The sequence below is a fragment of the Sminthopsis crassicaudata genome, chromosome 2 (genome assembly GCF_048593235.1).
Source record: "Sminthopsis crassicaudata isolate SCR6 chromosome 2, ASM4859323v1, whole genome shotgun sequence".
NCBI classification, from domain to species: domain Eukaryota; kingdom Metazoa; phylum Chordata; class Mammalia; order Dasyuromorphia; family Dasyuridae; genus Sminthopsis; species Sminthopsis crassicaudata.
In genome coordinates this window covers 39,672,001-39,699,648 of record NC_133618.1, presented here as the reverse complement: position 1 = coordinate 39,699,648, position 27,648 = coordinate 39,672,001, and the positions used below count along the sequence as shown (strand labels likewise).

At 36.3% G+C, this 27,648-nt stretch overlaps 1 protein-coding gene across 1 annotated transcript in view; it reads right to left on the bottom strand.

Moving 5' to 3' along the window:
• The window catches only part of HYDIN (HYDIN axonemal central pair apparatus protein), a 414,007-nt gene that overhangs the window by 285,344 nt on the left and 101,015 nt on the right, over window positions 1-27,648 (bottom strand). The window contains 1 exon segment of the mRNA XM_074285934.1: window positions 24,668-24,792. Coding sequence (XP_074142035.1) covers window positions 24,668-24,792 — 125 coding nt within the window.

The window sequence follows — 27,648 nt, the reverse complement described above, 5'->3', positions numbered from 1 at the left end:
TCAAGACAAAGAAAATCAAGTGTAATGAATATGTCCAATGTGTAGAAAGCTATTCTCTAGAATAGAGCAAATCTCACACAGAACGTTTTAGAGATTAAAGATTTCTCAAGGAGATCAACTGCAGCACCTCTCGATGAATGTGAGTATCAAGTAAAAGTTGAATACAAGGGTAACTAATCCCTTAGAGTGGGCTATGGATCTCACAGTTTTAATTAATTTTAACCATAAGGTAGGGTCTTTTATCTAATTTCATGGGTAGCCTTTATCTCATGACAACTGAAATTGTGGTGAATATTTTTACCTTCCTCTGCCTTAGTTACCTTTATATAAATTATCTTTGCATGGATAAATGCGGAGAAAAAATTTCTTTGGTGGTAAATATGAAATAACCCTGAAAATTTTTATTGCAGAATACTGGGAGTTTTTTGGACCCTGGAGTATTGTTTTTTGAAAGGTTCTATTAGCCCTCCATTGATCTGCCAGCATAAAGGTAAAGAATTCTATAAATTATCAGACCTTTCTTCCTTTTCCAATGAGCAACTGAGTCATCTGATTATTCACTTGTCTACCATAGACCCAAGATCCTTCCTAATCTCATGAAGATACCAAGCTAACAGAATACTGTGTGTACAAATGCTTCTCTAAATTACAAATCTATAAACATGAGCATTCTCTTAATTATTTCTAAGCTTGTCATCCCTAATTCAATATTTAGCACCTGCAATTTCTTTTACTTTAGGCTCTGTGCTCCATGTCCTCACTCCCCACCAACATTTTTCTTTCCCTTCATTTAGAACTATCATTAGATTCCATGATCCTCAAAAAATAAATCCTAACAAAACAGACTCAATAACCATGACCTATTTTTTCTGTCTATAGAAAATCAATGAAATAAGAAAACAGAGCCAAAGATTTTTATAAAAGGGATCATCATGAGAATCACTTAAAATCAGATGGATGAAAAAAGGCCATTATTAAGTCAGAAAGAACTTTGGTTTAACATTAGTGTCTTGGTATGCTTTGAATTATTTAGATTTTTTGCAATACTATCATAAGGATTGGGAAAATGAAAATTGTAGGATTAAACAGAGGAGAATAATAATAATAAAAGCTAGCATTTCTATAGCCCTTTCTATGTGCAAGGCACTGTGATAAGTGCCTTATAAACATCTCATTTGATCCTTACAACATGGGAAATGCTGTTATTATTCCCATTTTTCAGTTGAGGAAACTGAAGCCAAGAGACTTGTTCAGGATCTCAAAGCCAGTATTATAAGTCTTTTTGAACTCAAGTCTTCCTCAGTCCAAGCCTGGCAGCCACCTTAAAAGAATGGTGGAAGAGAACAATAACAGGGACAGAGGGATGGGACTGAAGGAAAAGGTGAAAGGGAAAAGGAGACATGTTGAAACCAGAGAAGAAGAGGAGAAAACAACTAATAAACAAAACCCTAAAGGGAAAGGGGTAATTAATGAGAAGGCATCAGAGGTGAGGGGAACAGTCACATTTTTTAAAAACAAGTTTAAAGCAACTGAAAGAAAATTATACTATGTTGACAGGAAAAAAGAAGAGAAATCATAACTTGAAACTCCCCCACTATTTTAGAAATAGATGGGAGGAAAATATAACCCTAAATCTTAACTTTAAGTGTGAAAGGATTAAATAATCCAATAAAATCAAAGAGTGACAAACTGGATGTTATTAAAAAAAACATGTAATCTGTTATTTACAAGATACATATTTTTAAAAAACAAAGGCATCTACAAAATAAAATTGAGGGGATGGGAAAATTATTATACATCAAATGAATCTAAAAATCAGAACTGTAATCATGCTTTCAGAAAAAGCAAAATAAATCCATAAAATAATGACAAACAAGGAAACTATGTTATACTAAAAGGAATCATAGAGAATCAACTAATATCAATAATAAACTTATATAAGGCTCCCAATAATAAACTTATATAAGTTACCAAATTCCTTAACATCCAAATTCACAAAGGAAACATTCTTAAATATTGAGGAAAAAAATAGAGAAACCTTACCAGAATCCTTTTGTGAAACAGCTATAATCCTAATAACTAAAAGAAAGGAAAATAAAACGCAGAAAGAAAACTATAGGCTACTATCCTTGATAAGAATTTATTCAAGCTTTCTAAGCAAAATGCTATCAAATAGATCACTACAATTTATCCGAATTAGTAATTAGGATCAAATAGGTGTTATCCCAAGGAAGTAAAGATGGTTCAATATTAGGAAAACAATATAATCATATTAAAACCTAAAACATTCAAAAACAACATGATCATCTCAATATGTGCATACAGAATCTTTAAAAAAGTAAAATATTCTTTTATGCAGATAAAGTCTTTGAAGAAGTAGAATATTCTTTTATATTAAAACTTCTAAAAATCACAATGCTCTTTTCTCAAATGGACAGGGAACTGAGTCAAATTTATTTTTAAAAATGTCTTTCTCCAATTGATGGATGATCAGAAGATATGAACTATGCCCAAAGGGCTATAAAAATCAAGCACATTCTTTGACCTAACAATATCCACTTAGGCATAAATCCCAAAAGAGATTTTTTTAAAAAGGAAAAATACCTGTATTACAAAAACTATTTAAAGGAGTCCTTTTCTTTTTTATTATTATTAAAGCTTTTTATTTTCAAAACATTATGTATAGATAATTTTCCAACATTGATCCTTGCATAGCCTTGTGTTCCAAATTTTCCCCTCCTTCCTCCCACCTCCTTCCCTTAGATGGCAAGTAATCCAATATATGTCCTACACATTAAAATATATGTTAAATCCAATATGTGTATGTATATTTGTACAACTGTCTTGCTGCACAAGAAATATCAGATCAAAAAGGAATGAAAATGAGTAAGAAAACAAAATGCAAGCGAGCACCAACAAAAAGAATGAAAATGCTATATTGTGATCCACATTCGCTTTCCACAGTCCTCTGCCTGGATGTAGATGGCTCTCTTCATCACTAAACAATTAAAACTGCTCTGAATCAATTCATTGTTGAAGAGAGCCACGTCCATCACAATTGATTGTTGTATTGTCTTGTTTTTGTCGTGTATAATCATCTACTGATTCTACTCATTTCACTCAGCATCAGTTCATGTAAGTCTCTCCAGGCCTTTCAGAAATCATTCTCCTGATCATCTCTTACAGAACAATAATATTCTATAACATTCATATACCACAACTTATTCAGCCATTCTCCCAATTGATGGGCATCTACTCAGTTTCCAGTTTCTTACCACTACAAAAAGGGCTGCCACAAACATCCTTGCACATATACATCTATGATGAGAGGGAAGTGGCCAAATGAGGGAAATATTTTTATTAAATATCTCTGATAGGGGTTTGGTATCTAATAAATATAGATTATAAAAATAGAAATCATCCCCCAGTAGATAAATGGTCAAAGGAAACAAAAGGCAGTTTTCAGGTAAAGAAATCAAAGCTCTCTATAGTCATATGAAAAAATGCTCTGAATCACTACTGATTAGAGGAATGTAGATTAAAACAAATCTGAGGAACCACCTCATATTAGCTAATATGAAAGAAAATTTATAAATATTAGAGGGGGAAACCGGAAAATTAATGCACTATTAGTGGAATTGTGGACTGATCCACCTATTCTGGAGAATAATTTGGAGCTATGCTCAAAAGACTATTATAAAACTGTGCATACCCTTTGACTCAGCACTAGACAATTGGTCTGTTTCCTAAAGAGATCAAAGAAAAAGGGGGGAAAAACCTATATGTACAAAAATATTTAAAATAGATCTTTTATGATGAGAAAGAATTGGAAAATAAGGTGATGCTTAATAATGGCTAAACAAGTAGTAGAACATGATTATGATAGAATATGATTGTGTTATAAGAAATGACAAGCAGAATAGTACTTTTGGGAAAATCTGGAAAGACTTATATAAACTGATATAAAATGAAGCAGAACATTATATGCAGTAATAACAAAATTGTATAATGACCAACCATGAATGACTTAGCTCTTCTCAGTGTTACAAAGATTCAAGGCAATTCTGAGGGACTCATAATGAAAAATGCTATCCACATCCAGAGAAAGATTGAAGGAATTTTTTACATCATTTCCCTCGGCTTTTTTTGTTCTTTGTTTTCTTTCACAGCATAATTAATATGTTTCTCATAACAGTATATGTATAACCCCTATCAGATTGCTGATTTTCTCAATGAGGGAGAAGGAAAGAGAAGGAGGAAGAGAGAAAATTTAAAACTCCAAATTAAAAACTAACAAAACTAATATTAAAAAATTTTATATGTAACTGAAAAATAGTTTTTAAAATTATACTCTAATGTGTATGTGTAATGCAATAAACTCAGGGACAGAGGCAATTGTCAAATTTGTTGAGATTCTGTTCAATAATTCCAGAGAAATATAAATGCTATATAGACAGATAGATAGCCAGACACATATATACATACACATTTGAGTATGTGTCTATATTTGGATGACTGGATAAACCAATATTGTAATGAGTTAAGTATTTCCTGTTGATTAGTCTAACAGTGACAACAGGTACAAATCACCATCAGATGCCAGTTGTTCAGCTCAGTTTAACTCTCTTTTCCGAAGGAGAAATTATTGGTCCTAAACTGAAATTCAGTGACTTGTAATAAATCATACAGAAGATGTAATAAAGGACTTCTAAAAATTCCAGATTAAAAGAAGAGAACTGAATAGGAACTTTGAAAAGCAAGTATAAGTGAAAAAGAATACTAGAAAAGTAAATTCTTGGTGTGATTAGAAGAGATGCATGATAGTGAAGAGCTAGATTCTAATAAGGGAAGAAGAAAGAAGTGCCCCTTGATGACTTCAATAAGTATTGAGGGAGTTAAATATGAAATAACAGAGGTCCTGGGCATTAACGGCTTCTGCTCTAAGGATTTAAACATGGAGAAAGTAAGTATGTTAAGTAAGTATGTTTAAGTAAGTTAAAGCATGACAGTGAAGCTCAGACTACTTAATATTCACATCAGTGTAGATAGGTAGAAGGACTAGAACTTGCTATTTCTCATTAATGGGATATATGAGAAGATAATATACAAATAGAAAAAAGGGTGATCAGGCAGGTGTGAGATAAATCTCCCTCTTATGTAAACTGGACAAAAGACACAAACGTACTCACACACACACACACACACACACACACACAAATTTGCTGTATTAATAATTCAACACACGCACACAAAAGGAAGTCATAGGGAGAATAATAACAGAAGGAGTTAAAAGGAAAGGTAATATCAGTGAGAGCACAGATGCAAGCAAAAAAAAAACCCCAAAACACGTTCTGATCCTAAAGTGAGGATTAAAGGGGGAAAAAAAGATCTGGGAATTATAAGTATGACCCATTGATTGTGGGACTGCTAAATAATTTACAGGATATGGATGCAAGAGAAAATTATTGTGCTGTAAGAAATGACAAAAAGATAATTTTAGAGAAACCTGGATAGTATGAACTGAAGCAGAGTGAAGTGAGCAACATCAGAACAAAAAGGAAAAGCAGTCCCTGCTCTCAAAGACTTTATATGAAAGTACAAGAAACGCCTTTGAAAGATTTGAAAGATTTAAAATATTTGCTCAAAGCAACAATAAACCCTATCTTCAGCGAACATATGATGGCTCATGTTACCCACCTTTTGACCAAGAAATTTGTTCTGTCTGACTATGCTCATTTATCACAAACAGCTTTTTGCTGTTGTTGTTGTTGTTTTTAATTGGGACGGTGGATTGGGGAAGGGAGGGGAAGGGAATGGCAATGATGAGCAGCCAAGTGTTATGACTACAGCAATTCTTGACTTGAAGTCAGGAAGACCCAAATTCAAATCCCGCCTCAGCTACTTGCTAACTGTGTGACTTTGGGCAAGGCATTCACTTTTGTGAACCTCTACATCCTCATCTATACAATGAAGGTAATAATAGCACCGACCACTTAAAATTGTTGTGAGGTCCTTGTTACGTTCTTAGTTCGGTTTTCTTGGGGTTTCAGAGCATCCTTCTTTTCAGAAGAGTTATCACCATGAGAGTACCCAGGGGTTAAAGTCAAATCCTTAATTATCTCTTTCACCTGGTGCTCAGCTAACTTTCTTGTGACCTTCAGATAAGACTTGGCTTCAGTGGAGAAAATGCAGGAGGACAGGCCTGCCACCAAGATGGTGAGATGGGATGAATAAATCTGAGTCTAAGGGCTTGTGCTTCAGCCTCCAGTCCTCTTGTCTTCCCTAGCTCTGAATCTGAGCTCTCTCAGTCCCCGAGGAGAGCCACCAGGAGTCTGACTGAAGATCGAATGAATCTCTCTCCTTGGCTCTAAGAGCTTGAGTTCCCACCTATCTTCTAAATGAACCTGGCTGAGGCTCGTAGCTTATATGCTCTACACTGAGTATAAAACAATCATTATTATCACTAGGAAAACATTACTTGTTGTAGGATTAAATTAATCATATTGAACTAGAGAACTATTAAGCACCATGCTAAACTAGATAACCATTGTCTCATCAACTCCACTTAGTACTTTGTAAGAATCCTTGTTTCAAATTCTGGCCCATAACAGATCATATCACTCAACAAGCATTTATTAAGAGCTTGCCGTGTGCCAAATACTGTGCTAAGCACTGAAATGCAAAGGATAAAAAATAATATAATCCCTGCTCCCAAGAAGCCTCCAGTCTCTATTAAGGAAGACAACATAAAAAGGAGTTGAAAATTAAGAGGTGGGAAGAGGGGCAAGACCCACATTAAAGCATGACAGTGAAGCTCAGACTACTTAATATAATATAATGTGCAAATATCTATGTTCATAAAAGATATATACATGACAAACTGAAGGTAATCTCAGAGGGAAGATGGAAGAGGATCAGAATTGAGAGGAGGGAGGGAGACAGAGATATAGAGACAGAGAGACAGAGAGAGACAAAGAGAGAGAGATAAAGAAAGACAGACAGATTGAGACAAAGAGAGACAGGCATACAGAGAGAGAGAGAGAGAGAGACAAGAGAGACAGAGACAGAGACAGACAGACAGAAAGACAAGAGATGAGTCAAGGATGGCTGGTTTGTTCTCTTCCTTTAAAGGGAGGATCCTGAAACCACTGATGAGACAAGGAGAACCACAAGGTCAGAGTGATCTTCCAGAGAGTGAGGGTAGCTGGAGAATGAAGGAAAATAAGATCACCTGTGTAAAGTAAATCCTGAAAGCATTATATCAATGCAAACTATTATCATTATGCTGAAAATATTTTTGAAAAGGGGAAGAGCATTGAAACATTTAAGAAACGCACAGAATAAAATGGATATGAATGGATAAGTATATATGTGTATGATTATAGACATCTTTGTGTGTGTATGTGTATGTAAATATATCTGCACTTAATTTTAGCCTTCTTGGGAGATGGGGGGTAGAAAAGGGGAAAAAAAGAATAAAGTAGAAGGTGCACATTAGAGAACAAAAGAAAACCTAGAAGGAAGCAAAGAAAAGATGGGCGGCTCTGAATATAATGCATAGGATTTATTATACAGGCTTTGTTGAATGAAAATTTATTCTTTCATCGACTGAATCCTCCTTACATTCTGCTAGGCACGCAACAATTTTTTCCTGGTTTTTTTTCTTTTTCTGTTTTGTATTTAGTTTTAAGTTGATTAATTAATTTTAAAATGCACAGAATAGAACAAAAGGAAGGAAGCCCAGAAAAGCAGGACAGTTTTGGAGGCAATGTTGTGAATTTTTAATCCATTTTTTTCAAAACCAAGAGATAAGGATGAGATTTATGGTCTTATATACAATCCTATTTTGGAAATGTTCTTTTTGTATTAAATTCAGATTTAAAATTAAATTTCACAAAATAAATACAATAAATAAAATAAATATTTTAGTCTTTAATGGCACTACTCAAAAGTTGTGTTACTATTGTGCTCTTGTTGATGTATAAAAATCTGTAATCTTTAAATTTTATATTATATATTATCAAGCAGCAAAATATAATTTGCACTTCAGGGGGGAAAGAGTGAAAGAAAAGGAAGAGAAGACAAGGAGAGTAAACAGGGTTTTTTTTTTCCTGGATGGGGAAAGTAAAAATATAAATCTAAAGCCTGAGGTAACATCATAATCAAGCCAGGGTTTGTTTTTTAAAGATGGTGGTAACTTCAGTATGTTCTCTAGGTGGCAGGGAATGAGACAGAAAACAGAAAAAAGAAGATTAGAGGGGAGAAGGGGAATAATTGGCCAGGCAACATTAACATATTTGAGGAAACAGAAAAGGATGAGATCAAGCTTACAAGTTAAAGGACTGACCTTGGTAATGAGAAGAAGTCCTTTCTCTTTGTACTGAAGTAAGGGAAGATAAAACAGATGGTGATGATAAGGGGATTTAAAATATCAAGAAGGGGAAAGAGAAAGCTTCCAGTAAGTAGTCTCTATTGGCCAAGTCCTTCGCACATCCATGGAGTGGATAGAAGAGATTGTGAGGGTGGGGATGAGGAGAGCCCAAAATGGAAAGAGCCAAGCAGGAGTGATATCAAGGTTTAGTTTAAACAGTTGATGATAAATTTTTAAACAGGGGGTCTTAGAATAACTTATGCAAATCCAAAGATGCTTCCTTAAAGCTTCAACTGCAAAATTACTATATCATATTTGCATTTGCATCATGCTTTTGTGCTCTTTTAAATTGTTAACCTTTAAAAAAGGAAATATACTTACTGTTGTAAGAGCCACTCTATGAAGAACTAAAATTTCAATTACTGATATATTTACTGTCACTACATTATGATACCTTTGTGGAAAATTACCTGCCTAGATCTGGCCCTTCAGTTGAAATAATACCTGAAAAGCTTTGCAAAATGCTGAGAGAGGGTAAAAAGAGAAAGATGATTGAGCAGAGGTATTAGCAGATAAGGGGAAATTTGAGGGGGGGAATACTCAAGAGAACAAGTGAAAAGATGGTATATAATCTGTGCTGTGGTACCATTTAAAGAAACTTATGGGTCTCACATATACAAAAACATTTAAGCAGCTCTTTTGCGGGATATGTGGCAAAGAATTTTCTAGCATCTTTTATGGGATTGCTACCCAAGTTATGGTAAATGAAGAGTGGAATATTGTGCCAAAAGAAACTATGAAAGGGATGGTTTCAGAAAAACTGAACAGGCTTGACAGAACTAAATCCAGGTTAAATAAACAGAGACAGGACACTTTTTAAAGTATTGACAAGGCAAACAACTTTTAAAGGCTTAAATTAAATAGCTTTTGCCCCAAGATTATTACATTTCACTCAGGCAGACTGAATATACATAGTACCATTGGCCTGAGATCCTAGTTTTAGGGCTGAATTAAGCCTTAGAAACTGTCTAACCCAAGGCCTACTAAGGGCACAGTGCATAAAAAAGGAAAGAAGAGAAAAAAGAAAGAAACAATCTAAGCCAACAACCTTATTTTACAGGCTATGACACTAAAGCTTAGAGAAGACAAGTAATTGGGCCATAGTGTAAGTACAGTAAGACTGGATTCAAATCCAGATGTTTCTGTCTCCAAGTCCACCATCCTTTCCATTATTACACTAGCTCTCTAGTCCAATAACCCGGCTTTATTGTATATAAGGAAATGGAACTCCCAAATATGGTGAAGATCACAAAAGATAGAATTTAAATCCAGGTCTTCTAACTCCAAATGTCAGTGTTTTCCCCCTCCCTTTGTACCACATTGTCTATTTAAATTAATACATACTAATTTCAAAGGGACAAAGTATAGTGAAAGGAGTGCTCTAGGAAGTGGCACTTGAGTTCGCTGTTGATTAGAAAGAAGTACTGGAGCCAAATATGTTCATAGTGAGTGAAAGATGACATAAGCTATTTTTAAAAATATAAATCCTAATCTAAAACTTCAGCTGTATGATGTTAATTTTTGGTAAAGGTATGCAATGCAACTCTTTAATCAGAGGAATGGTGACTTAGAATGGGTTTGTCAGCAAGAGCAGAGGAATCTCTTGGCAGCTTTTAAACAAGACAACATCAAACTATGACAGTTTTCTAAGGAATGCAAACATGCCATCTGGAACATAGTGAATACTGTTAAAAGTGCCTCATAATAATGAGAATCAGTAAGGAAGTTACCAGTCTGAAGCATGGTCTCTGGAAACAGTAGGAGAGCAGAAACTTTGATCAAAAAAACCATGGTAAATTTCTAATCTCCAATGAAATCAATCTACATTTCAAAAAGTGACAGGATGATTCTTATTTACTAGAATAAAAAAAATATGAGAAACTAATGATCATGGTTCCCTGATACTAGTTTTATGGTTAATAATTCTTTAGAATTCACTACTATTTCTCAATAATGAAAATTCACAGGTTCTGAACATTGATCGTTAATAACTTGGTATTAATTATTATTAATATTATAATATTATTAATTATTATTATTAATAAATTGGTATTAATTTTGGCATCTCATTTTTCATATGCTGTGATTCTAACCCATTATCATCAGAGCACATTTTATCTCAGAGAAATTTGGGATAGGAAAATCAAATCACAAAATTGTCATTTATATCCTTTGAATGAAATCAAAAGACACATGCCCCCAAATGTAAACTACTGGTAGACTATATATTCCAAAGCCAAAGACTTATGGGAGAGTTTCATTTTTCTTCACCTCTTTTATGCACAGTGGCAATGTCAAGGAGGTAGTATAGTATAAAGAATGTTAATCAAGGGGACAGGAGAGCTATATTCTACTGGCCTTCTCCATTCACTGCCTATATTATTTTAGAACTATCAATAATTGCTTTGGGCATCATTTTCTTTATCTTTAAGACAAAATTTGGATTGTAAGGCATGAGGGAGCTTTGTAGTTCTATTCATTTTAAACCAATTCCAAACAAGATACAAAAATTACTTGCAAAACAACTTTTGTCTTATTTCCTTTAAAATTAAGCCCTAAAAGTAACTGATAAAAGCAATGACATCTGACAACAAGTGACAAAATTCTGAAGAAAAAGAAATTCAGCAATGGAATTAATTTTGCAGATATAGAATTAAATATTTAGTCCTGACAAACTATTGGGAAATGTGCTCAGAACCAACTTGCTAAAATAAAAGTATCTGGAGCCCTTTTAGTCTCCATTAAATTTAGAAATCCCAAGGGGCAAAATTTAAATTTCAAAATTTAAAATTATGAATGTGACATTCACCTTGCTGTTGTAGATGCTCTCCTGAATACAGTTGTTAGCATTGTTGTTATACCATCGGTCAGCACCATGGATAGGGATAACAGTGCAGAGAGCTTCCTCAGCACTCTCACCAGGGACAGTGCCAAGAAGCACTGCTGAGCTGCTTTTCACCTCCCTTATGGGCATACAAGGGCATCCTATAGTGGAACACTTAAGGAAAGAAAGCCATTACCAGTGCTGGTGGATTTAACTAGGCCAGCAAACTTCTACACTTTTAGGTTTTCTGTTTTGTGCAAAGGGAAAATATGACCCAGAAGAACCTTAGAAATTGCCATCTGGATGCCACAGTTTTCCTAGAGGAAAAATTTCTGTGTTGTGCTGTGTCTCTTCCCCAATGAATTAGCCAACAGAAAGTTCCACATAGGAAGATGTGTGAGTCCACATGTTCTCCTGGGTGTTTGGTGGGAACACTTGATACCATCCCGGAGCATCAGGGGCTAGTGCTCAGAGAGGCCTTTCTGAAACAGTGTCAGCCTCATTTCTCACTCAGAACTTCTTGTGAAACTCTGCCCCATCAGCTTAAATCTGTGTTTTAAGAGTCTAGATATGGCAATTCAGAGTGACTACATTCTATGTACTTTCACAGTCCTGAGTTAAGTTTGTTCCATGAGGACCCAAAGAAAAGTCTTATATGACATTTATTAAATTCACTGATTCATGCCAGGTATGGCAAATTGGGATCTTGCTAGGCATTAAGATAAGCAAACTCATACCATGATGCAAAAGGTTTGTTTTACTATTTTTCTTCACACAATATTATTATTAAACAGAAATGCTTCCAGAGACTTTTTCAGAGAGTGATATATACATATACATATGCATATATATGTGTATTTCTCTCAACAAATCATGTCTCAATGACTATTAAGTTTACCTGTGGAGATAATATCTGACTATAATTCCAATGTTGTTGCTTCAAGAAATTGGTATTTAGAGAAGCAATACAAAATGCAGGTGACTTAGGGATATTTTGAATTGTACTATTATCAATCCAGGTTAAGTGTAAATACTGAAAGAGAAGTCAGGTGCCCAAAGAAGAAAATATCATGCCCCAAGAACCATGAAATTGGAATATGCCATTAAATATATGCATGAACTTGGATATATCACTTCCCTTCTCTGGAACATAGCTTAATTCTACATAAAATGAGGAAAGTGAACTGGGTGATCATAGAGGTTCCTTCAAGCTCTAAGTCCTATGACCTCTAAAGTACATTGCAACTTTAATCATCTGGGATTCTGTTAGCTGGATTGATGCAAATCCTTCCTCTCCCTTTCTGCAACTGTAACCATGAAATGAACTAGTGGCTGGGACATGGAAAGTGCTGTTGTGGTCCTTTGAGCTCATGAAAAAATAAATAAGTGGTTGTTCAAGGAATGAAATAAATAAATGAAAATGTGGGGGCAGGAGGAGGGAATCACAGAGTCAAACCAAAAAGAAAAAATAAGAAAGCAAAAGAAGAAGCAATGGTAACTGAGGAATTGACCACAAATAAAAGCTTAAGTGAAAAAGAATTATGATTTTTACCATAAGTTTAGAAGATTCCTCTGAGATTATGAAACTGAAGACCTGCTCCCCAAGCCAAAACAAAATCAAAACTAGAAAGCAGCAGGGAGTTAGGGAACTTTTCAAATATAAAACATAAAAGATATAAAAATGGTGAGCACCACAGGAGCTCAGCTTGAGAATTCAACCCTCTCAACTTTTCTAGTCACACTCCAAAGACAGCTCTCACATGGTTGGTCATAGGCTTGCCAGTTCTTTGATCAGAACTACATTGGCACTAGCTGGGGAGGCAGTTGCATGGCTCGATGCCAAAATATCCATCTCATGCTCACAAGCAAGCCTCTTTTCTTCCTGGCCAACTTCTCAACCTTTTTAAAGCAGACAATGAAAGAGAATTTATCCCTGTGGTAGATTTCTGTCCAGAGAAGAGAAAAAAGGCAATGGCATCTCTTTTCTTGAGAGAGAAAATTCTCTGCCACAATTAACCATGATGACCAACTGTGGGACACAAAGTATTTTTGAACTTTCTCTGACTTCCAGCATATACTCCTTTGTTAGCCAATACTAAGCAATGTAGGCAAGATGAGGTAGCCTTGATCAATGGTCAAGACTCTTTTGGTGTCTAATAGAGATCTTTTTGCTCATGAAATGATGGTAGCCTTAGAATGTCTAAGATTTCTTGCCTATCCTTCTTATTCAGTCTAAATCCTTGAATACCTAGCCTGGGCTTATTTTTTAAAATTTGCCTTTTGCTTGTATTCTATCCTTATGACATAGTACTCTATTCATCTTCTAAATTTATGGTACTTTTATGCTCCTTCCTGGCATCTTATTTCCCAACCATGATGTTTGTCATTAATTTATGAGAGGAAGGATGAAATGGTTCATACAACTGTCAGAGCAAAAAGAAACTTAAATGTTATTCCCAGAATAATATGAGGACAAATGTACTCAGTCTTGTGTGCTGGGATTACAACCATATTCATCATCTCTGTCCCAGTAGAAACAGCACTGGATCTGGAGTTAGAAGATATAGGTTCAAATACCAGTTCTGCTGCTTATCCCTTGTGCTCTAAAATAACATAACATTACTATGTCAGGGTGAAGGTACGGCACATCCAACTATGGTAGATCAGACCAAAAGCAGATCAGAAGGCTTCTGTGTAAGTCAGGCATATTTGGAGTAGAGTTATCTCTAAATTTGCACATCTCATATTTCTTTTGAGCTACTGCAATTTTTTTTTGCTCTACATGGATGTTCCATGGATGTGGGTATCAGTAATCAACTGATCTGAAAGTTCTTCAGCACGATCTTGAGTGTGTCCATATATCATTGCTTCTGATTTCCATGTGAGCACATGCCTTGGATAACCTTTCTGCAAAATACTCTTTTAAACAAATATACATTGGGCATTTCAACAATGTGGCCAGCCCATCAGAGCTGCACTTTCTGCAGCAGAGTTTGGGTGCTTAGCAGTTCAGTTCAAGCAATGACCTCAGTGTCCAGCACCTTATCTTGACAGCTAATCTTCCTAAGACAATTCAAATGGAAGGAATTCAGTTTCCTGGCATGGCTAGTTGACAACTGTCCAGATTTCACAGACATACAGCAATGAAGTCTGCACAATGGCTTTGCAGACCTTCAGTTTGATAGGCAAGTTGATACAGATTCTCTCCCATGTTTTCCTTCAGAGCTTCCCAGACACTGAGCTCACTTTGGCAATGTGTGCATCAATTTCATCATCTAGGTGGAATCCCTGGAAAGCGTACTGCCAAGTTAAGTGAACTTATATACAGCATTCAAAATTTCTTCATTTGCTGCAACCGATGGTTCCACATGATGGCGCTGTGCTAGCTGGTAGAGAATCTTTATTTTCTTGGTGTTGTTAGGCCAAAATTAGTACAAGCAGCAGAGAATAGATCCATACTATGTCTCTGCCTCAGAGGCTGCAATTAGTGCACAATGATCTGTGAACAAAAAGTCATGCACTGACTTTCCCTGCACTTTAGTCTTAGCTTGCAACCCTTTCAAGTTAAATAACTTATCACAACTGTAGTAGTTGACCTTGATGCCTTTTTCATTCTCATTTAAGACACCCACCAGCAGCACTGAAAACTTCATGCTAAAAATCATGGAAGCAAGCGCACAGCCCCAACTTCATGCTGTTAGTGACTAGAGAAACATGCAAGCACTATGCAAGCATTCCACCATGAAACTGGCATTCAGTATTAATAAACTTCTCTAGGCAAACCATGAGCTTGCAAAGCCCTCATGACAGACAGTATTAAAGACCTTGATCAGATCAATGAACATTTTGTGTATAGATAGACCTCTGGAATTGTTGGGCAACAGATAGTATTGAAAAATGTTCTGAAGTTACACTGACCCATGAATGTTCTTCCTGGCATCATAACAACAAATTTGGATTATTATTATCAGTGTAAAGTTAATTTTCATCTGCTTTCTTATAAATCCAAGGATCCCGCATCTCTCAAAAATTTGCTTTCACTTTACTTTTGATGGACTGCTTCCTTTTTAGAAGCAAACAATCCTGCTGGTAAATTCAATGGAGTTGTGATTTTTCATTTAGCAGCTTCTGAATGTCCCCATCATATCTGTCAAATCCGAGGCTCATGCATGTTCTGGCCCAGATGAGTAAATGTGGGACTATACCCCAAATCTCTGAAAACTGTCTGTTCTTTTTCTGCTTCACTGTTGCCAACCTCATGTTAGCTCAGCTTGCCCTTCACTTGCCCTTCATTAGCAATGACCTGTTCACACTCAGAGAAGTGGTCTGATCTGCTGACATCCAGCCTTCCAGGAGTCATCTTGCTGCTTTTGTGTATCTGTACCTGCTGCTTCATCATTTGCCCATCATCACAAGACCCCAAGGTAGGTAAGAATGGCAAAATGGCACAGATGATGTTTTCTGCATAAATAGTATTTAAGCCTCACTCTTTCTTCCAGGCCTTAGAGTGTAATGCAAGAAAGATTCAGGATGGCTAATGGCACAGAATTTGCGTTTGGGACCTTGGTGCACTGGATGCCTAACCAAGTTCTCGGCATGCCATTGTTCCTGCTTTTGCTGCGTTCATGGCCACTGGAATAGATTGTTCACATTCACCCATTCTGCCAGGGGCACATCCCCAACTCACAAACAAGTCCATCAGCCCCTCGCACCCTGGTTTAGCCCATTTGCCATCATGGCTGCTGCACATGCTGCCACTTCCTGGAGCCTCGGGTGAGAGCTGGCCTCCATGTGGACCCCTGGTGGGAAGCAGCCCTGAAAAGGGCCCAGCAGCCCCCTCACCAGAGGCACTAATCCTTGCTGGCACTAGTACGCCCCTCCAGCTCTGCTGCTCACTACCTGTGTGCTTCTGTACATCACTTTCCTTGTGTGAACTAAATGTAAACTAAGAAGCTTGAGGTAGATGGCTTTAGAGGTCTCTAAAGACTGAAATTTATGATCCTACAATATCTAGATAGAGAACTAGAATCACATTTTCCCTAATATGCAGACACACAATCCCTGGCCTAGTGACTGATCACTAAAAATTGATCATTATTATTCTACCTAAGAGAAAACAGCTCAAAACAAAGAAAGATAAAACATAGATGGCATATCTAACAAAATCACAAATTATGAAAATAACAAATTACTCCACTGTTTCTTCTTTTTAAAATAATAATTTTTTAGTTTTCAAAATCCATGCAAAGATAATTTTCAACATTCACCCTTGTAAAACCTTGAGTTCCAAATTTTTCTCACCTTCCCCCCTCCCCTGCAGAGCAAACAATCCAAAATAGGTTAAACATGTACAATTCTTCTAAACATATTTCCACATTTATCATGCTGCACAGAAAAAAAATCAGATCAAAAGAGAAAATTTGAGAAAGAAAAAAACAAGCAAATAACAAAGGTGAAAATACTATGTGTAATCCACATTCAGTCAGCTGGTTAATTATTTAAAACAATAGTCTCTCAGTGGGTCAATGAGTCACCATCTTATGACTCAAAGATGTCCCATACTTGTCAAAAGGAATAACAATACCCACTATTAAAGAAGTCAAGAGAAGAAAGAAACAAACCAGAAAGGAAAACCACCAATCAGGCAAATTTGAAAAAGAAAGGAAAAAATAGTTGAAATGAAGAATCAAATAATAGTTAATTTTTTTTCAATAGTATGGGAGAAACTAGCCATTTTACCAACACCTAACACCTTATATCAAAATAAGATTGAAATGGGTCCATGATTTAAACATAAAGGGTGATACTATAAGCAAATTAGGAGAACAAAAGATAGTTTATTTCTCAGATTTGTGGAATTAATAGCCAAAGAAGAATTAGAGAACATTATGAAATGAAAAATGAATAAAATTGATTATATTAAATTAAAAAGGTTTTGTACAAGCAAAACCAATGCAGGCAAAATTAGGAGGGAAACAGAAAATTGGAGAAAAAATTTTGCATCCAAGAGTTCTGATAAAGAACTAATTTCTAAAACATATAGAGGATTGACTCAAATTTATAAGAATACAAGCCATTCTTCAATTGATAAGTGATCAAAGATATAAACAATTTTCAAGCGACAAAATTAAAGCCATTTCTAGTCATATGAAAAAATGCTCTAAATCACTATTGATTAGGAAAATGCAATTTAAGACAACTCTGAGGTAGCATTACACACCTCTCAGTTTGGCTAAAATGGTAGAAAAGACAATGACAAATGTTGGAGATGTGGGAAAACTGAGACTCTAATACACTGTTGGTGGAGTTGTGAAGTTATCCAACTATTCTAGAGAGCTAAAGGGCTATCATTGTGCATATCCTTTGATCCAGCAGTCACTACTGGGCCTGTATCCCAAAGGATACAATAAAGGAGGGAAAGGGACCTGCAAAAATGTTTGTGGCAGCCCTTTTTGTAATGACAAGAACTTGGAAACTGAGTGGATGTCCATCAGTTGGAGAATGGCTGAATAAATTGTGGCATATGAATGTTATGGAATATTATTGTTCTATAAGAAATGACCAGCAGGATGAATACAGAGAGGCCTGGAAAGACATGAACTGATGCTTAGTGAAGTGAACAGAACCAAGAGAACATTTATATACAGCAACAAGATTATGTGTTGATCAACTCTGACAGATGTGGCTCTTTTCAACCATGAGGTGATTCAGATCAGTTCAGTAGACTTGTGATGGAGAGAGCTTTCTGTACCCACAGAGAAGACTGTGGGGAGCAAATGTGGATCACAATATAATATTTTCATCTTTGTTGTTGTTTACTTGCTTGCTTTTTTGCTCTCATATTTTCCCTTTTTGATCTGATTTTTCTTGTGCAGAATGAAAAATGTGGATATATGTTTATAAAAATTGTACATGTTTAACCTATATTGAATTATTTATTGTCTAGGGGAAGTGGGAAGGGAGGGAGAAAAATATAGAACACAAGGTTTTGCAAGGGTGAATGTTGAAAACTATCTTTATATGTATTTCAAAAAATGAAAAGCTATTAAAAAGAATTTTTAGTATTTACTAAAAAATCCAGAACCTGAAATGAATATCCAACTTAATTCTTTTATTCCACATTCATAATGCACCTTCTAACCTTATTTTAAAAAGACTCTCCATCTGATACTCCAAGGATAACAAGACTAAAATTCCTACATGTCCACTGAGATACATTATCACTAGCTTCCTATCCATAGGATGAATACAGTCTCTACTAGTCTCTTTGACCACTGAGGTCAAACTCAAATAGAAATAGGGGCTACTAATCCATATATATATATATACATATGTATATATATATATATATACAAATCTACCTCTCAGAAGGATCTATAAAACAACAGCTGAACTTTCCATGTTTCCTATTTGGTCCAACTTTCCTTCTCTGACAAACTAATATTAAGGAAGATTTGCTGGTAATTTCTACTTATAACAGTGGACTCCCAAGTCTACTTTCTCATATAGTTCACTGCACAGTCATTTAATAAGCACCCAATTTCATTTTTTTGAGTGAACTTTAGAACTGATTTGTTTACTACAATCATCAGCAATTCCTGTGTTACAGAATAATGTTAATAAACTGTCAATTTTAGAAAATATTTAGATTGATACTGGAGAGATACTGACCTAACACTGATTCACATTTCCTTTAGGGAATGAAAATAAGGGAAGTTTGAATAAGAAAAAAGTCAGAGTTTAGAAAATTTGCTAGTACATGTGTCATAAAAATTTAAAAACACAGAGCTTCAGTTTCAGCTGAAGATAATTTCTAAATATAAAAGGAATGAACAACAGCTTTTTTTGGATACTAAATGGGAGAAATACTCTAAAACTCTTTGTTACCCAAATTATTTCAGGGGTGATCAAAAGGTGACAGTATTTTAATGGTAGAAGTAGTGAAGAAGCTCTTCAATGTGTGACCAGAAGCAGCAACATTTATCAAGAGCTGGAAGGATAGCAGAAATAAAAGATGATTCTCGAGTGACGACTGGGAGGTGTACAAAGGTACTATAGAGAGTACAACTATGGTCTGATGAAAAGAGTAGCAGACTTGGAGTCAGGAGAAGTGTGTGCCAAACCTTGGCTCAGATACTAAACTGTATGACCTCAAACAAATTAATCTTTCTAAGTTTCCCTTTCCTCACGTATAAAATGGATATAATGGTGTTTATATTACTTATCTTTTTGGATTATTGTGAGGAAAGTATTTTCTAAAACCCAAAACAAGTTTTTATTATGAATTATTATTATTATTATTATTATTATTATTATTTTAGGCTGGGGTTAAGTGACTTGCCCAGGGTCACACAGCTAGGAAGTTAAGTGTCTGAGACCAGATTTGAACTCGTGTCCTCCTGAATTCAAAGTTGGTGCTCTATCCACTGTGCCACCTAGCTGCCCCATGAATTTATTATTAATAGATTTAACCTCCATGAGGATAGAGTTCAGTATATGTGTACTTTTTTTATCCCCTCTAGGATCTAGCATATGATTTTGTACCATAATAAGACAATAAATATTTTTGACCAAATTACTCACAAAAAAAATTGAAGGTAGAATTGGGGAAAATGAAGATTTTGGTTTAGAACATCATTTATCAGATTTTAGTTCTAAAGTCACCAAAGATTTGATTATAGTGGATACATTACTTTTTTAGATCACTGTTGTCTGCACCCCTTTTCCCAACATTTCATTTCTTCAACCAATCAAGTACAATCTTAAAGAAAGTGCAGACCAAATAACATAGAAATATATATATATATAATATGCACTTAATATATACAAATGTAACTTCATTTTCAAAAATTTTAGCCTTTATCATTATTTGCCTTTTAAAAACAACTATTAGATGGCCAAGATTCTATCATGTCTGTTTACACATTTCTTCCCTCCCTCCCTCCCTTCCTCCCTTCCTCCCTTCCTCCCTTCCTCCCTTCCTCCCTTCCTTCCTTCCTTCCTTCTTTTTGCAAGGCAATCAAGATTGAGTGACTTTGGTCACACAGTCAATAAGTGTTAAGTATGTGAGGCTGGCTTTGAACTCAGATCCTCCTGACTTCAGGACCAGTGCTCTACCCACTGCACCATTTAGCTGCCCCCATTTTCCAGTTCTTAAAAGGTTAAAAACCAATTTCTACAAGGGATATCATTATGGTACATTCATTCCTCAAAGAACTTAAACAACAAAAACAATTTCTTCAAAGTTACATTCCATAAAATGATGTTGGAAAGCTGAATGGTTAATCCAAATTCATCACTCAGTCACTGGTGTTCATTGAGTTTGGCCAAGTGTGAACACCTCCCAGTGAATGAGCAGCCCCTTGGATAGTATATACAACATAAAGGTCCCTTCCAGTTCTAAAACAATATTTCTTAGATCTTTAGATCCTTTACTGAGTTTTCATTCCCAACATGCACTACACACACACACACACACACACACACACACACACACACACACACACACACCCCTTTCTATCCTAATGCCATCCAAATCTGATCCATTGTATAAGACCAAATTCGAAGTCTCACTTCCAACTTCCTTTCTCCAGCTAGTCCACTGAACAATGACATCTTCCTTATGTAAATTCCTATTCCATTTCTCAGTGCTTTATTTCATTTTTATTCATTTTATCTCAGAAATAAATCATAAGCTCCTTAAAGTCAAAGGCCATGTCTCATGCTTTTTTGAATCCCCTCTGGGACAAGGCTGGGCACATAGTGGGCATTCTGTCAATACTTGTAAAAAGACTATTTGCTAGATTCATTAACAGTTTATATAGCAAATTAAAGCCTGCCTCATGCTTTATATACAATGGCTCAGTTGTGCCTCATGTAAACAGGAACTTCTCTCCCATTTTACAGAGAGGGGAAGCTGAGGCAATTCAGCTCATGTGACTTGTCAAAAGACCACCACAGGTATCAAGGGTCAGTGGGTAGGTTTGAATTCGGGACTTTTAGCCTCCAAGTTCAGTGTTCTCACCATTAACACATGCTGCCTTTATGTACTGCAGAGTGCTCAGTATTGAGTTGGTTCATTAACTGTATGGAAAGAACACGCCAGGCTTCAATGTTCAATGAAGAGACCACTTGATAAAGGATTCCCAAGTGGGGTCAGGGAGTGTTAGGAAGGTAGATTTTTGTATTTTGTCTGCTCAGCCATAAACTAAACTGAAATCTGTGGATTTATTTTGTGTGGGTCCTGGCCCTGGGAATGCATTTTAAGAGAATTCATTTTTAACAGTAGCATTTTTTTTAATAAAAGACAGAGAAACCTCTCTTAGTTCATTGACCTAAACCAAACCTCTAATGGAAAATTTTGGGGGGGTTCCACTCTCTTTAGGGGGAAAGTGGAAATGTTGTTTCCACTCAGAATTTCAAATGAAGAATTAATATAAACTGCACATGTATCAACCCCATTTACAAAATTGTACTGCTTAGGAATGAAGGAAATTGAGACTGAAAAGGAAATCTTTTTATCCTCTTGGGCAAGATGGACAAGTGCTTCCACACTTCAAAGACCATGATTCCTTCCATGTGGATACTCCTTTCACAAACACGCCCATCCTCCCCTGACCGCTTAGCAGACTGAGCTGTACAAATAGTCAGGAGCAAAGGAAATTCATTACCTGAGAACAGCCTTCTGGCAATGGACCTCCAAGAGTGGCCAGGTTGGCAAAGAGATTGTGGATATGGAACTGGAATAGTCCCCAGCTACCCAACTGTCCTTTACAAATGAGGAGACTGGGTTGGCTTGTGCGGGTTGCACAGGGAGTGCTAGAGGGAGTCCCTAGAGGATGTCTGTGGGATGATACCCAGCTTGGTGGAACTTTACCTACCCCTAAAGGGCCTTTATAGGTTACCTTCTATAACTACTATGTGAAGCAGTGGGACTTGGCAATCCAGAAGGCCAGGGTGCAAATGTTGCTTTAGACACAGACTCTACTTTGTTAATCTGTAAAATGGGAATGACAGTAGCATCTGCATTTTAAAGGTTGTTTTAAAGAACAAACGAGTTAATGTATGTAAAATGTTCATCAATCCTACAGCACAATATAAGTGTTAACCTCTTCTAGAGTAGGCAGGTTGGGTATTATTATCACCATTTCACAGGCGAGGAAACTGAGGCACACGATGTTTAAGTGAAGCTCAAGGTCATGCTGCTATTAAGCCGGAGGGATGGCATTTGAACCAAATCTGCCTTTTTTTTCCTTCCCAAATATGGTTCTTCAGATTGGAGTTGAGGTCCTTTGGCAAAGGTGAGCGACAGGAGCTAAAACTGGGAGTCTGAGAATGGACAAAGTCTGGAACCTCCAAAGAGCACACAAAGATAAACAAATGCAGGAGGGAGATAAGAAGTAGTTAAGGTCCATGTGAAAGGCAAGAGAGTGAACCGGAAGCAGAGCCAGGTGAGCTGGCTGTGCCTGACCTGAGTCAGTAAAGTTCTGCAATCTGAGACCTGGAGCAAAGGAAGCCGATACGGCCGGCCAAGCTGGGCTCCCAGGTGCTACTGTCATTCCCATAGATTGATTGAATGATTCATTGATCCTTACCCACCCTTACCCATGTGCATGACCAAGAGGGAAATGAGAAAGAATAGACTCTGTTCATACTGGCATCGCCAGGCTTGAGAGTGTGGGATTGGGCTCTCTCAAAATCACATAAACTTGCAAATTAATAAAAATCTCCAACAAATAATGCCAATTCTCCCCAGGAATACATGTCCTCAAAACCAGTTTGCTCTAAACTGTTATCTGGGAGCCATGTGGATTATTGATACATCATTTTTCTGTTGTCTTTACATGTCTCTTCTGTATTATGTGCTTCTAGTGTGAGGAATCTGGGTTAATTATCACATAGGGTTTTTTTTAAAGGGTGAGAGAGAAATAAGTCATGAAATGACAAATGGCAATATAAAAATGTTAACTTCAAGTTGCCTGACGATACGCCTCAGGAAACATTTAGACCTTCTTAAAATATATGCAAATTGTAGATACTTTTATTCAAATATATTCATGGTTCTCCTGTTTCTTATATCTGATTATTACCTTCAGGAATGCTAAGGGAAACCATTAATATAAATTGTAGAGTTGGGGAATTGAGTCAATCAATTACCCAGTTACTCTAATCTCACTTGAAGTAACCACCAATTGCCACATCCTGATATTTTAACCAAATTAGAATACTTTTAGTGAATTAATCAATCAGAGAATAGATCCTTGTCCAATTTAGAAGGGTTTGAAACAACTTCAACCTCAGCCTCCTTGGCTACAAGATTATCTTGTTAACTTTTGAACAGTCAGGAGCTAAGATCTCCATTGGTCTATTATCAGCAACTGTAGATGATCAGCATCCCTACATATTATCCTATAGATACCTTTGTCACTCTTACACAGGATGCGTGCACACAACATAAGTGAATATTCAACAAGCACCTTAACAATTAGAGTCTACAGATGAATTAAGCTAGTCTGGCAGGCCACAAGGTTCCCCATCACTGGATATGCTCAAAAATGTTACAGAGATGATTCATCTACTGGGCAAGGAGGAAGACCACATGATCTATCTCTAAAGTCCTTTCCAACTCTGTCATTGTTCTAGGATTCTACATGTTTATTCCAAAATATATAACACAAACCTCAGTGCTGCTACTTACTTGGTTGAAAGAGGCGTATGTGTGATTGTTGTTTACATACGCTCCTTCTAGGACTTCTGGCCCCATGGTGGGCACCAAATGTGAAGACCGAGTTAGCTCCCTATTGACCCCAGGATCAGTCAGAGTCAGGATAAGCCAAAGTCTTTGGTCTTTAGGGGGAGAAGTAAAGGGGATCGCTCATGTTCTCTACCTTTAGACCTCCCTTCTAGTTGTCCTCCAAGGTGACTCTGGCTTGTCTTACTCCACCCCCTAATCCCTCCTACAATTATCTGTATACATCAAAAGATCAAGGCAGCACAAAATAGTGAGAAGGGCCATTTTCCAAGCATATGCTAATAGAGTATTGTCCAAAAGGTAATTAGCCTTAAGTGCTCAGTTGTCTGATTCCAGTGCACCTATTCAGAGTTTCAGCCCTTTACACTTATTATGAGATGGTGACTAAGTTTCTTAACTTCTTTGAACCTATGTTCTTGCTTTTGAAAGATAGGAACAATACTTCAACTATTTAGCTCAGAGGGTCAATGAGAATAAACTATTTTTTCAACTTTAAGACTGAATATAAAGTCTTTATTCTTATGGCTAACATTTCTTGGGATTCATTATCTTTGTGACACTGTAACTCCATGCCCAAAATACAATCCATTTCTTGTTGTTCCCTTCACACCTTCCAACCCTCCCTCTTCCCCAGTCCCTTCCACATGCAAACAGTGCCTACCTGTGTCATAGTTCACTATAAGTTTTTCACTATGGTCTCCTAAGATGAGTGGCTCAAAATCCACTGCCAGCTGCATGGTGTCTCCCACTCTGACAATTCCAACAGATGGCTCTATAGAAAAAGGACTAAAGTCCAAAAGGAAATACTTATCAGGAAACATTCTGTACTGATAGAAAAGGAAGGCAGTTTAAAACTCAAAATTTAGATCAAAAAGTAATGTTAAAAATTGTTTTTACATGTAAGCAGAGAAAAAAATAAAAGGTAAAAAAGACAACATAAGTCTTGGAGTACTGGTTTCTCTAGCAATCTGTTCAATTCCATATTTTCTTTTTTGTTTGCCTGATAGGTTTGTCTAAAACTGAGAGAAGATTAGAGTCTCCTGTTATTGTTTTTAAAAAAGAAAGGAAAGAAGAAAAGAAAAAGAAGACAAATAATTTTAGCTCTAACTCAAGGAACAAGTCAGACTTGACACTACTAATTAGCTAACAGCTACATTCAATTTTCTCCTGGTTGTATGAGATTTTTTTTTAGTTTAATTCAAATTTCAAATAATACTAGAATCACACATGTAAAATGATGCAGTAATTCATTTTCCCTGTACTACATTCTGCGAACTCTCCTTATTTTCCTCCTTAATCTACAACTCTTCCTACCATATAGGAAGCCTATCCACTTAAGGATTTAATTCTTTTTATGATATAATCCAGCCCAGTTCTTCTTGATGTCAGAGCCTTCCCTCAGAGATGATCTCCCATTGCTCCTAGACATAATTTTATTTTTGTACATAGTATATTGCCTCTTCCACTGTATTGTGAGATCCTTAAAGGCAGGGACTTTTTTTGTCCTTCATTGTACTCCAATGCTAAGCATAGTACCTGATACTTGAACCCCTAATAAGTCCCTGCTTATTGATTATTGACTTACTGACTTTAAAATGTTAGTTGTTAGAGGAATGTTAAATGATACCATACAAATTATTAAATATAGAGTTATGTATCTAGGTTTCTTCTAATTATTCAACTCTTCTAGGGAAGTTTCCATGTTCTTTGGTCCTTAAGACCTATCCTACAAAAATGTTTAACTTGAGAAAATCTGAAGTTCTCATGATGGGACAAGCAATACAGCATGGGAGCTGCTAAATGGAATGAACAATTGCTCACCATTGTTCACCACTGTACGACCCTGACAGAGGGCTCCTTCCTTTCCTTATCTACTTCTTTATTCACTTTGGCTCCACATTTCCTTTTCCCCAGCTTCATTCAGTATCAGATTCTCCAGGAGTTGTTCCTTCTCTTAATATGCACATACTGATTTGACCAACTATCCCCAGTCAGTTCCACACCAGACTTCATATTCATATTCCTATCTGGCCATCTTCCTTGGCAATGGGTACTTACTGCTATACACACACACACACACACACACACACACACACACACACACACACCCTTATTTTCATCTCCTATTCTGGGAACAATAATTAAATCAATACTACCATCAGAAAGGATTTGATGATTAAATACCCTCTGGCTCCACTAACTTTAACCTCTGATTAAAATTCTCTTCCTAGATATTATTCACCATATATGCTTTCTTTCCCTATTAGAATATAAGATCTTATAGGAGAAAGGGAGGACTGAAACACAAGTTTTGCGAGAGCTATTGTTGCAGAATTATCCATGCATATGTTTTGAAAAATAAAAAGCTTTAATTAAAAAAAGAATATAAGATCTTAGATGACAGAAACTGCCTTACTCTTGTCTTAGTATATTCATTACTTAGCATAGTCTGTACCAGGTACAGGTTTCCTTCCTTTCTTCTTTTCTTTCTTCTTGCCTTCCTACCTTCCTTTCTTTTCTTTTTTCTTGCCTTCCTTCTCTTCTTTCCTTTTTTTCTCCCTTCCTTCTTCTTCCTTGCTTCCTTCCTTCCTTTTCTTTCTTCTTCCCTTTCTACCTTTCTTTTTTCTTCCCTTCTTTTTTTCCTTCCCACATTTCTTCTTTCCTTCTCTTCTTCCTTCCTTCACTGGTGACACTCAAGGAAAAGGAAGTTATTGACCCCTTTTGGAGATGGAGGATATGTTTGCATGCAGCCTTTTGAATGGCTAAAAAGACCTTGAATTTAAAGAAATCAAGTCTTCTTGTAATGGAAGTGTTCCAGGGAAAGTAATCTATCACCAGAGGCAGGAACAATAAATCTCTCCATACCTGCAGCAGGAGCAGAATCACTCCTTTTTAAATGAGGTTAAAAGCAGAACCACTTTGCAAGTACAGAAAACACAAACTGCAATTTTGGAGGGCAGATGGTGAGTGTGTGTGATAACTGAAGGGTGAAGGAATTCATACTTTGTTTACAATGAGGCCTGATGTTCAAGTTTATAAAAATGCCTTAGTAGTTTGTTTAAAAATCATATCATAAATCTGAAGATAAATAATAGGAAAATCTGGGGAAGTACTCCTGCTAAACTTTCAGTGGGACAGGGAATGTGGGGGGAAGAGGGAAACTGAGCCATGCAGGTTCCAAAGTCCAAAGCAAGACCCATAGTTCTCTTTTTTTTTTTTCCAATTAATGTTGACCTTGGCTACCATGGCAAGGCACAGAGCCAACCATTGAGTTCAAATGTGTTCCTCATGATTGTTAAAATTGGAAAGTCCCTGAAGAATCTACTATTATAAAATAGGCTTGGTATTTCCAAACAAGGAAAATTACAATAGTAATTTAACCAATATATCTAGAAAATGACAGGATTCTAAATGCAGATTTCCCTAAGGTAAAGAAAACAAAAAGGTCATCCATTATAATCATCTGGCTTAGAATTGTAGGATTTAGGACCAGAAGGACACTCAGACACCATCCATTCTAACCCCTCACTTTTTGAAGGAGGAATTAAAGCCCCAGATAAGGCTTCTCAAGTCCTAGCATCTCTTACTGTCTTTCATTGAAACTATCAAAATCTTGATGGAATGGAAAAGAAGCAGTTGACA